Below are 12,612 nucleotides of genomic sequence, written 5' to 3' on the forward strand. Positions count from 1 at the left end.
AAGATGAAACGAAAACTTGGTAAAAAGAAAAGGAACATATGTTTGACAAGAGTAAATGTATGAGAAATATACAAAAGATTGCTAAAAAGGTGGTAAATAGGAACATCAAAAGAAAAACTGACCAAATAAAGGATATATACGAAATGATTTACATTGTATTATGTCGTCCATATTTAATATGAGAAATATTCTAAAATAGCCAGGGCCGGTTCAACTATCTTAAATGCCCTATGCCGATTAAAAAAAAATTGCCTTTTATTTTTAACAAAATTACACAAAAACAATAACATAAAAAAAAATTAGTTTCTAAATCCCTAAACCAAAATATGTTATTTTGGCTGATCACTTTCCTTCTTTTGCTTTGAATTATTATGTTATATCTATACAAAAATAAAATATTATATTACTAATCACTCATGTTCTTAAAACTCTTTGACTATGAAAACTCTTCGGTTATAGTTCTAAATTTGTTTTTTCTAAACCAATTTTCTTTTAAACTCATAACAGCAAACTTAGTTAACATTAACTTAATACTCACGAACATAGTTAGTGAAAAACCTAAAAAATTTGGCTTAGAATATGCCCCCAAAAAAATGAATACCCTAATCAATTGCTTCCGTTGCTTACCACCTCGGTCGGGCCTGAAAATAGCACTAAAACAAGTTTTATGGACAACTATAGCGTTCATTCCATAAATTTTTAAAAATAACACTATTTAACATATTAAAATATTTAAATTAATTTTTAGAATTTGTTTTTTAGGTTTGGGTTCTCAATTTTATATTTAGGATATAGCTTTGAGGGGTAAAATTTAATATTTTGAATTTAGGATTTAATTTTGAAAGATTAATTGGTACTAATTTTGGAATTTTAGAGATATTGTACTAAGTTTGAGAAAAGACTTATTTTAGTGTTATTTTTGAAAATAATCCAATATAATATTTATATTTTTTATACGCATACTGTGTTTTATTATATTAGAGGGTAAATACCACCATTATACTACCCATAAGACACATTTTTTTTTGGGCAGCCAACCACCCATAAGACACATCTGTTGTATAACTAAATGAGCATGTATGAGGAAATAACATAAAGTCGACAGCTGCTGCTGACCAGTGAAAACAAACCATGAAAGGTTAATGTGAGGCCTTTTGGACCATCTGAAAAGTAATAATTTTTGAGGTCGGTTTTCATAATTTACCAATTACGAAAATAATTTCAATATTGTTGGTAGAAAAATACTTGGTCGGGTTTGTTTAATCACAGATATGTTTATGTTAATTTTATTTGAGTGTGAAGTACATTTTTGTCTATGATGGAGTTGTGAATTGGTGAAAGGACTTTCCAAAGAAGTAGGTAAATTTCATTAATGTTTTTTTATAATGAAGAGTCATGGAAACAAGATCTAATGATTAACATTTAGTAATTAATAAAAAATAGTATATTTTAGTAATCAAGTATAACTATATATATATTTCGATTTCAAAAACATTTAAACAACTCTGAAAAGCTTCAAACCATTCAACTATTTGTTGCATTTCAATCAACAAATTCTTCATTTCCTATTAGCCACACATATTCTTATGATTCATGACTAAGTAAGTTATGTTGCATTATCTACTATATTATATTTGTGTACGCATTTGACATATGACATATAAATGAATGTAGATATATATGATATGTCTACTACATATATATGTACATATATATCTCTATATATATATACATTCATTAAATAACTAAAATTTATTATAATATATTTGTGTACGTATAAGTGTTAAATAACTAAAATTTGCACAACAATTGCTTAACATTTGCTTAAAACATATTTAAAATATGCAAAAAAGGACTAATTTTTTGCTCTATGTAATAAGATGAGATAACTAAATCAAAATTTCCAATGAGCTAATAACTATATTCAAAATAAGAATACAAAAACAAAGAATCATACTTTGAAGCTAATGATCTCAAATTTCCAATTAGCTAATAAGTATACTTTTTGCATGAAACCTACATTACTACAAGAGAGATAACAAGAAGAACATAGACTATTAGTTTGTATAGAATACCTTGACAATGATGAGGGTCTTGTAATTGCTTGAATCAGGGACAACGTTGACAGCTCCCTGGACATTGCTGAAGTTACCCGATCCCTTCAAGTACACAACAAAAACTAGTGCAGAGCGAGAGATAGGTGTAATTGCACACATAGATGTAGCGATAAGAGAAATGATTATGGTAATGATTATTATCATAATCAGGAGTTTAGAATTGATGAAACACATAGAGAAGGAGAGAGAAGAAGTTTAGGTGAGAAACGAGAGAGATGGAAGGTAAGTGAAGTGAATTACTCCATTACTTCATTACCATTTACGTATGCTAATCCAAAAATTGCCTCTCAAACATAATTTGGAGCATTGTGGTTTGTTTTGTATAATAAATAATCCAAACAAAAACATTCTTCATTCTTTGTAAGAAATGTGAACCTAATACGTAACAACAAAAAAAAAAGAGCTCCGCATCTACAAAATTTACTCGTCTCTGTTGTAAAAACTCATTAAAAGCCTCCTAACCCCTTCACTCTTTAATCCATCTTTAACCAAATACATGACTTGCTTTACCTCAACACAAAGGATGAACATACAACTCATTGGGTTGTTTCAAATCAAAATTTTATCTTATTGTCAACGACTTGGTGCGAGTGCACCGGTTTCTGCAGCATGGATGCTCCTTTGAACCTCACCATTTGGTAGCACGTCTTTATGTACTTGCTGAGCTGTAGCAATGAAGGGTTTAATTTTCATGGAACGAATTTCAGAAACTACATAATTCACAAACGTGTCAAATCCATCGTTGTACCTATTAACGTGCGAGCTTTTCTAACCCAAAGTTGTTCATCCATAAGAGACCTGCCTCGTCAGCTGCTGGAAGCCTGTAATTATAATGCTTGCAACATTCAATGAGAGTAGCTTCTCAATGCAGGAAAAGAACTATTGAAAGTATCCCTCTTTTGTATAAAACCCCATGAAACTCGGTTAAGCAAACATGCATGTTGCAACTAATGGAAGTTCTGAAACCTATTGGCAAAAGACTCAATAGTAATCAAGCAAACAACAGTTGCACTGTATAATTCAGCAGCAGAAAATAGCCAATAAATACTTAAAAGCACAGGAATCCTGTAAGAAAGACACACACAAACTTAGGGTACGATGGCAGAGTTGAGTAAATTCCAAATGATTAACCAAAACTTATGGAGAGAAAATGTTTGTCATATGGTTCCATTAAAAATGCAGAGGGATATAAAGCTTCTGAATAGCGAAATTATACAAATTTCCCAGAAGAGGGGACTGGTTATTCATGGTTTTGCCTTACTTCGGTTCAGCTTGTATTGTAGGCATAGAAATGGAGGTATCTCTACATACTAACCAAATCAAGATCACAATTTGCTTCATATACGTGATTCAAGTTCTAAGTTACTATACTTTAGGATAATGTAGACCTATGCAACCTTCCTTGGCCTATTCTGTATTATCAAATCAAAACTAAAAAACTGCTATAACAAAGTTCTAATTCTAAATTTCAAAAATGCAGAGGCAGGCACTTACAAGAACATTTGGCTTTGCCACTGATCAATCACCATCTGATGTCAAGATCATTGATGGAATCTACATCAGTTCTCTCTTGCTTCATCTATCTAAACCAAGACATAACTTTTGTAATGTGGAGTTGATCCTCATACAGTCCAATGGAGCAAAACCAATTTCCTTTAGGTGATTCCTGTCAGAAAATCATATACCAATTGGACAGACATCAATACAAAACGCAGCTACCACATCAAAACCTGTGATTGAAAGACACTTTAACATAGACCTGATGGTTCATCAAAACAGTAAATGCAAAAAAGGGACCTAACGGTTTTCCGAAACAAGTAATTTATGATACACCTGATTGTCTCAATACAGGTGATATGAACCTTTCAGGACAGAGTTATGAAACAATTTTAAGCATACAACACATTAAGAGGAGGAATTTAGTCTCAGTCAGTCAGAATGGTTAACTGCCTGCATAACACACCCATTTGTTTCAGCTTACCAGGAGGCTTACACATACTTGGCAGGGGAGTACATTCTACATAGACGAAATTAAGGTTGCAACATCTACATGATACTAACAGGACAGCGTCTCTTTTCTGAAGAAACAGAAAGGGACACAAGTCCTTAAGGGTCACAAGACTGTTGGGTCAACCTTCAAGAATTTATAAGCAAACCAGATGCACCAAAATAAGAATCTTCATCATCAGAGTTAGTTTGGCTGATATCATCATGAAGTAAAGATATGATTTTTAAGATTACCTGAGAGAAGTCAACGGGAAGATGCAAAGATTCTCGTCGGAGTCAAAAGGCATTCGGGTTTCGGCGAAAGAAATCGTCGCCGGAGTGTACAGAGATTGCTATCAGAAATGGAGCTTCGAGGAAGAAGCAACGGCGGTTCGTGGTTTGACCGAGGGTTCGTGTGTCGCCGCCGTCGGGGAAAATGCTGTCGCCGGCTAAAAATTGTGAATATATGGGCCTCAGTCATATCCTCTAGGCCCAATATGAAAGTCTTCATCATTACAGATGTGCCATGATAAATCTAAATTTGGTTTACTTAAAAAAAAAATATAAGATACCAAATCAACATTTTTTTTACAGTAGTTTAAAATAAATTCTTTTTTTCTTATTTCTAGGTAAATATTCGTAAATAAACATTACAATATGTATCTACAAACAAAAAAAAACAAATAGGATGGATTGTTTTCTTAAATAAATTAGAAACTAGATTAGGATCCATGCTAGAGCACGCGTTGAAATTCCTTTTATTTATATTATAATTTTAGAATAAAATATAATTTATATGATTATTTTAAAAAGTTTTTTGGATAAAACATTATGCAATAAAATCATATGCTAAATATAATGACTTGAAAAAGTATATATTTTGTAGTTTTATATTGTTAATTTTGTAATTTTATGTATGAGAAATGGTTATGTTTATTGTTTGTTTTTATTTTAATTTTTGAACATGTTTGGTGAAAGTTTTTTAATATGACCCGTGCTTAGGTAAGATTTTATTTTCAGTTGCACATAAGATATCGGAAATCACGATTAAGTGTGATAAATTGCCAAGATTTTATTCATTTTTACGTCTAAAAATATATTTTTATGCCTAACAGTATATATTTTGTAACAGTACATAGAATACTAAAGATTTTATTTAGGAAATTGTATAAATCATTGGAATATTCTCTTTAAGAAGATTCTTTGGGATATTCTTAAGTGTACTCATATAGCCCATGGATTGACCAATTAATCTATAACGTTTTTTTGTAACCAACTTATATTTAATGTATAACCTATTTTGTAACCAATTTATAAAAATTATATAGTCTACAAAAAAAAGTTGTGTACTTCCGTTTTATTATACAAGGGATTTTTTTTCATCAATGTAATAAAAAAACTAAAACACTAAAATCATATCTTAGTAAAATTGTTCTGTCCATATAAATTTTTAAAACCAATTAAACCGCACATATTAGAAGATAATAAATGATGATTTTTAATATATTGACCAAAAGAAAATAGGTTTACAAAATACCCAAAAAAAGGGAAAGAAAAATATATATTGACCAAAGGAAATAAAGGAAATGAATGAGAAAAGGTAAAAGTCATCATTTTCTTTGGAAAGTAAAATTATGGGATGGATTCTCTCCTATATATTATTCTATGTACTGTAAACATACAAGTCTAATTGTCGCGTAAGTCATATAAGAATATTGATTTGAGTTGGAAAAAAAAAAGCTAAGAATGATGGCAATGAATGATCATCTATTGACAAAGGTCACAAAAGAGGAAATTCGATTGGCGGTGTTCTCTATCGATCCTTCAAGTGCTCCAGTAGCTGACGGAATGACAGGGCTGTTTTTTCAAAAATACTGGGACATTGTTGGTTCTCAACTGACCTTGGAAGTGTTAGAATTTGTTGAGAAGGCTTTTTTCCAAGAAGAGTGGAACTTTACTCAGCTTAGCCTAATCCCGAAGAAGTTGAATTCGGTCCTCATGTCTGATTTGAGACCTGTAAGCCTCTGTTCAGTCATGTACAAAGTCATCTCCAAAATTATCGTTTCAAGACTGCAGCCACTTCTGGCCATTAAAACGGACATGTCAAAAGCTTTTGACAGGGTGGAATGGAGCTATCTACAACATCTTCTATTAGCTCTGGGCTTCAAACCTGCTTGGGTGGATCTTGTAATGAAGTGCGTAACCACAGTTACTTACACAGTCTTAATCAATGGTCAACCTCACGGATGGGTGAAGCCTCAACGTGGTCTTAGACAAGGAGATCCCCTTTCTCCGTTTCTCTTTGTACTGTGTACAGAAGGTCTCACTCACCTCTTGAACCAGGCAGAAAATCGTGGCATTCTTAGTGGCATGAGTTTCTCAGAAGATGGCCCATCGATTCATCATCTATTATTTGCAGATGATACGCTATTTGTTTGCAAAGCTGATGAAGACCAATGTGGAGTTATTAAAGATATCCTTAAGGTCTACGGTGAAGCAACAGGTCAGGTGATAAATTTGGACAAATCTTCTATTACTTTTGGCTCCAAAGTAGACACCAACATCAAAACTCTAGTCAAAAATGCTTTGGGTATCTCAAACGAAGGAGGAGCAGGTACCTACCTGGGTCTCCCAGAATGCTTCAGTGGATCAAAAAAGGAGATGCTAGCATACATCAATGACAAACTCAAGAATAGGTTGTCGGGTTGGTTTACCAGATCACTCTCTCAGGGAGGGAAAGAGATTCTGTTGAAGACAGTTGCTATGGCCATGCCTGTATTTGCAATGTCGTGTTTTAAATTACCCAAAGCTACGTGTGACTCTCTTTCTAGTGCAATGTCTTCCTTCTGGTGGAGCTCAGTTGAAAATCAAAGGAAGATTCACTAGATAGCCCGGGAACGCTTATGCCTATCAAAAGAGCAAGGGGGTCTAGGTTTCAAAGACATTGAACTATTCAACCAAGCTCTTCTCGCAAAGCAAGCTTGGAGATTAATCCAATACCCTGACTCCCTTTTCAGTCGTTTCATCAAAAGCATGTATTACCCTGACGGTGACTTCCTCTCGGCGGTTATTGCCAACATACCCTCCTTTGCATGGCGAAGCATCATTCATGGAAGACTGTTACTGGAAAAAGGGTTTCCAGCAAAAAATAGGAAATAGCAGCTCCTTGAAGGTTTGGACCACTTTATGGCTGAAAGATGGAAGAATGAGAGCTCCTTTCATGAAGAATATCCTGGTGGACCTGGAATTAAAAGTCAGTGATCTTATCGATCCTATTGCGAGAACTTGGAACCCATTAATCTTAGAGGAACACTTCTTTCCACGAGATATGGAATTGATCCGAGCTATTAAACTTATCCTCTCCTCGACAGACTTCAAGGTTTGGAAGCAAAATAAGAGTGGGGAGTATATAGTGTAAGATCAGGGTAATGGTTGGCATGTCAGGTTTTTAAAGAAGACCAAATCAACTTTGCCACCATGCTGCCCTCACTTAATGGAATCAAAGACTTGATTTGGAAGCTGTTTGCTCCCTCGAAGATCAAAATATTCTTATGGAAGGCAGTCTCGGGTGCTATTCCGGTAGCAGAAAAACTAAGATCAAGGGGTATGCGCATAGACGTTCGTTGTCAAACTTGTGGACTGGAGGGTGAATCAATTAACCATTTGTTGTTCGCTTGCACTCGAGCTCGTCAGATTTGGGCTCTTTCAGGTTTCCCGCTGCCGGAGGAAAGATATGATCAAAATTCTATCTATCAAAACTTCCATTTAGTGCTCAACCTTACCAAAAACGCCATGGTGCCATTGCAGACAAGACGATCCCTCCCCTGGATCTTATGGTTACTCTGGAAAAATCGAAACAACTTGGTGTTCGAAGGTAATGTCTTTCTGGTCCCAGATATGGTAAAAAAGATAAGAGAAGACACGGAAGAATGGTTTCTAGCCCAAGAGCTGGATAGTTTAGAAGAAGGTAGAATCCAAAAGGAACAGCATGTGCAGGTGCGGGCATGGAAATCGCCTGATAAACCTTGGTTGAAATGTAATGTGGCTGTTTCTTGGGATAGAGGAAAAGACTCAGTGGTGCGGCATGGGTCTTAAGAAACTCAGAAGGATCGGTCCTTCTTCATAGCAGAAGATCTTTTGGTTTGATCTCTTCAAAAGGAGAGGCAGAGTTACAAGGTCTCCTTCGGGCTATCGAGAGTATGACGAGTTTACACATTCCTAAAGTCATTTTTACGATAGATCAAAAGGAGTTGGTAGGTGCCATCCTCAGACTAATCGCTTGGCCAAATTTCAAATTGCAATCACAGGTTCTGGTACAGGCGCTAAATCATCTACCCGCCTGGCAAGCAAGATTGGAAGTTTGGAATGCAAACCTAGGTGCCTCCCTTATAGCAAAGAGTGTCACTAGGGATGAACGATCACAATCGTATGTAGCCCATGGCTATCTTTTTTGGTTACAGACGGTCTTTGAAGCAGATAAAGCAGCTTCTTAAACTTTTCTTTTGTTTTTGTGCCTGTATTTGATTTTCCTCGTTCCCTTGTAAGTGACAAACTCAGTTTGGTTTAATTAATGGAATCATTGAGTCGGAAAAAAAAAAAGATGGGTTTTTCCAAGAGTTTGGTTATAGTTCTCGTAATTGTCTCTCTCTTTGGCCTTCACCAATATTACAATTTGTTCAAGCTTTTTTTTTTTGTTTTATTTTTATTTTCCCACAAACCAAAATTAATAATAGATATGCAAGGTTTTGCGTTGTGTGTTCTTTTGAACTGTATGTTTTGTTTTGTTTCGTTTCTGTTAAGCCTTCTAACTTCTAAGTGTACACATTAGGATTAGTCCATACGAATTCAATCTGTTGCTGTTACATGGTTAATAATAGTTACTTTTTTTTTTGGTGTGATGGTTTATAATAATTACTAGCTACATGGTTACGTTTGATTTTATGAGCTAATAATGAAAGTATTGTTTGGTGTGCATAATATTTGCAGGTCAAGAAGATTATGATTATGAGCATCCAAAGGGAATAGAAAGATTTTTTACGCGATTTGTTGGAAGGCCATATAGATTGGAGGATTTGTGCTGTGTCGAAGCTCCTTGGATTTGCTTCGCTGGCTACCTTACGAAAGAATGCATCAAAAGGTGCCCGCCTCTTCGAGAAGGTGTACCTCAGCCTCCACCGCTGCGAAAAGGAGCAGCGCCGTCTCCATTGCCCATGTTATCTCGTTTTTAGTTTATTCTTCTAATAAGAAAAACTATATATCTATATGTATCAGTGACATTTCTTTGTGAAAAGTGTGCATGTCTCTTCGAATATATATTTGTTTTTAACTTTTAGAGTATAAAATAATTTTGTTCGTTATTTTAGTTCTGGAAAGTGTGACAAAAAATTGAAAATAAATATTAATCTACCGCGCTACCTTTTTATATATCAAATTGATATTGGTCATATAAACACGTCAGGGCTCTTCATTTGTGGTTGTTTTTAATTTTTGGGTTTGCCTTTGTTTGGTTTTCTTAAGGTGGGTGAAAGCCTCTTATGAATCTATGTATTTGTTAGATTAATATATAGCATATTCTTTATTCTAACACGTTTCACCATTTGTTTGTGATGTTCATGACTATAATTTCCTTTTCAATCGATGAAGTTAATTTGCATCTGGATACTTACAGCTAATCAGTTACCAGATTGCCTCTATTCTTATTAAATACACAAATCACTTAAAAATTTTATTTAAAAACGTGAGCTAATTCAACACATTTGATGGATTTGTCTGAAGATGTTATGCTTGAATGATATCTAGTTGAACACCTCGACCTCAAGTTACATAAATATATGATCTCATCACAACTCAGATCTCAATGTGACTATCAGACTATATATGTATCTAGCTCTATATCTTAATGGTTTTTTTACCCTATGCATCTTTTATAAACGTTAGTAAAACCCAATAAGATCGTCTCTAATGTCCTTAGATGTAAGGTCAGAGAGTTTGTTGGTGTGATCATTAAGCCATTGATCACCATTTATAAAAGAAAGATCTATGAAAGAAGATGCTTCAGACTCTGTGAGTTGTTTCCCAAACGAAACCCTCTCTTTGTAATTTGCTCCCGGTCCATAGCACTTATGCTCACCAAAAGTCACTGTCCTGAAAAATAAATCCATAGAAGATACAATTAATATTCTTTTTGTATAGAGTATATAGTTTGAAACGTGTGTGTATGTAAAAGACAAAACCCTCTCTTTGTACTTTTGTTTGGCTGGGTCGCCCCAGTCATTCCATCCTTCTGGAGTGATGATTCCAGACATGTAAGTATTTGAGAACACAACGGTAGCGTAGGCTCCCCAAGCTCGTCCAAGCAACACTTCCCCAATTCCATCTATCTTACAATTCACAAAAGAGAATCCTGATTCTTCATCTTTTGATTGTCTTCCCTGAGCCGTGATTGATCCGGTAACTCCAGCAGATGCATTCCCCTTTGCTATTGAATTAATCTTACAATCCTGCTTGCATGCGGTTTTAGAGTATTATAGTCACGTTTTGAAATGTCATGAATGTGTTATTTTTAATTGTAACCTGGTAAAGTGATCTTCCATTTCCAAATATGAAATCTATGGAGCCTTGAATGAAGCAATCTTTGAAGAAGTGCCTTCCACTATCATCTAGAAGCGTGTCTTGAGCCCCGTAGAAACCACACCCATAAAAGGCAGCTTGGTCCCCTTCAATCCTTAGAGCTACCGCTTGTCCATCAGCTTCACCAGGATCTGGTTCTGGCGCAATATTCTTCCTCCATTTAAAACATACACACATGAGAACTCATATCGCCAAATATGTTAGATAGTTAGGTTTTGTTGTTGTGATCTCGATGTCCTTCTTACCTTAAAACTGATGTTGTAAGCTGTGAAGTTAGCTGCAAACACTACAAAGGAGAAGCTATCAGCAGTGCTTCCTGCGGATTTTGCTGTGTCGTTCCATTCGATGGATGTGTTTTGATATCCTCTTCCTTGAAGAACAATATTTGTCTTGTTTTCATTAACCGTAACTTTTTCCCTGCTTGCTTAAATCGAACGTTAACTCAAACGTTACTAAATATATATCATAATACACAAGAATATATGTCACTAAATTAATATATATGGAAGAATTATTGATCAATAGAGAAAAGAGAAAAAGAAAAGAGGTTGGAGTTGAAGATAAGACCTATAAGAACCCGAATTGACGATGATGAGAGTCTTGGAAGGGCTTAAATCAGGGACAGCATCAATGGCACTTTGAACATTGCTGAAGTTACCACACCCATGCAAATCAACAATCAACACAAGAGAAGTCTTGTATTGGTGTGTAAGCCTTGAAGTCCATTTCTCACAACGTTTTATTGGCTCATGGTGGTGTCTGTATCCAAAGAATGTTGAATGTATTGTTAATGCTCCGAGTTGGGAATTGGTTATGATAGTTGTAGCAATAGAAGATAGAGAGGAAGGCAATGGGATTGCGTAGAGAGCAAGAATGAAGAAGGCTATTAGGGTGGTTAAAACCGGTTTAATGGGCATGGTTAAGAGAACCGGGTTTATTGTGTCTCTACTCAACTAATTAAAGGTAAAAAGGGAGCAAAATGTTGTTTGGTATTTATATAGAGATGTGTGGAGATGTGTGAGGAAGAGTGGCGTGGGAGTAAAGTGAAGGATATGGGCTTCGAAGACATTGTGATACTTTTTTCTTTGTAAATCAGATACGTTTGGTGATTCAACATTTCTTTTTTAATATCAAACATCCAATGGCATTTCTGAATTACAATTTTATATCTTTTCATCTTTTTTGTTAAAGGATTTATTTTATTACTTTCATACTACTAATTAACTACATATTTTTAAGGAAAACCAAATCTTTAAAGTTTGACGTAGATGAAATATGGAAATTAAATGTTGCATAAATCTTCATCTATTCTGAAATCGTCAAACTATTAGAAGAAAATGTTAACAATGATAAAATAAAGATGGTGATAATATAAGTTTTTTCAGAGGCATTTTCAATCAGTTAGAGACATATATATATATTGTTTAATAGTACGAAAATAGTAGGTAACAAGGCTATCTATCTAAAATGGTAAAACTTAAAATTATAATGAAATCTAGCCAAAAATATACTATAAAATTCATGTAGCGGTCTACAAGTTTTGTAAGTTTTCTCTAGAAATGGGTATACATTGTTGGAAATTAAATGATTCTAAAGGAGTAGTTGTTGGGATCATAAGAAATAATTTTTAACTCATCCGACAGCCAAGCGAGTTGGGGGTACACGCCAAGATGGTGGCTAATGATGCTTAATAAAACCATTACGAAAGCAACTTACTATATTTTTATAGTTTTTGATTCATAAAATTGTTAGTGTTTTCGTTGTTGGTGGAATTTGTTTTTATAATAGTTTTGGTGGAATTTTGATCAAAAATGATATCATAAGAGCAAAATTTGATATAATCCAAACATAAACAGTTTAAATAAAAGATATTTGGGAA

The 12,612-nt window shown here is 34.4% G+C and overlaps 2 protein-coding genes and 1 long non-coding RNA gene across 4 annotated transcripts; 1 reads left to right on the forward strand and 2 right to left on the reverse strand.

Moving 5' to 3' along the window:
* Nucleotides 1–2,414: 2,414 nt before the first annotated feature.
* On the reverse strand, nt 2,415–4,571 carry LOC104782089 (uncharacterized). 2 transcript variants are annotated; one of them, XR_766976.3, is made up of 5 exons: nt 4,359–4,569; nt 4,099–4,251; nt 3,612–3,783; nt 2,866–2,938; nt 2,415–2,782 (listed from the first exon to the last, which is right to left on the reverse strand). It is a non-coding gene; the product is annotated as an uncharacterized LOC104782089 (long non-coding RNA). The 2 variants fall into 2 exon arrangements; XR_766975.3 differs by lacking the exon at nt 4,099–4,251 and having other exon boundaries at nt 4,359–4,571.
* Nucleotides 4,572–7,212: 2,641 nt separating this feature from the next.
* On the forward strand, nt 7,213–9,331 carry LOC147946257 (uncharacterized). The gene is made up of 4 exons (XM_087509551.1): nt 7,213–7,482; nt 7,548–8,099; nt 8,165–8,480; nt 9,090–9,331. The coding sequence occupies exons 1-4, from the start codon at nt 7,213–7,215 to the stop codon at nt 9,329–9,331; spliced, it is 1,380 nt and encodes a 459-aa protein (XP_087365677.1).
* A 476-nt stretch (nt 9,332–9,807) lies between these two features.
* Nucleotides 9,808–11,698, reverse strand: LOC104782092 (putative pectinesterase 15). Its single transcript, XM_010506916.3, has 5 exons — nt 11,301–11,698; nt 10,979–11,150; nt 10,677–10,883; nt 10,350–10,603; nt 9,808–10,247 (listed from the first exon to the last, which is right to left on the reverse strand). The coding sequence occupies exons 1-5, from the start codon at nt 11,648–11,650 to the stop codon at nt 10,037–10,039; spliced, it is 1,194 nt and encodes a 397-aa protein (XP_010505218.1). The 5' UTR covers nt 11,651–11,698; the 3' UTR covers nt 9,808–10,036.
* Between the last annotated feature and the right edge of the window lie 914 nt (nt 11,699–12,612).

Source organism: Camelina sativa, chromosome 4, assembly GCF_030686135.1.
Source record: "Camelina sativa cultivar CO46 ecotype springtype chromosome 4, ASM3068613v1".
Taxonomy (NCBI): domain Eukaryota; kingdom Viridiplantae; phylum Streptophyta; class Magnoliopsida; order Brassicales; family Brassicaceae; genus Camelina; species Camelina sativa.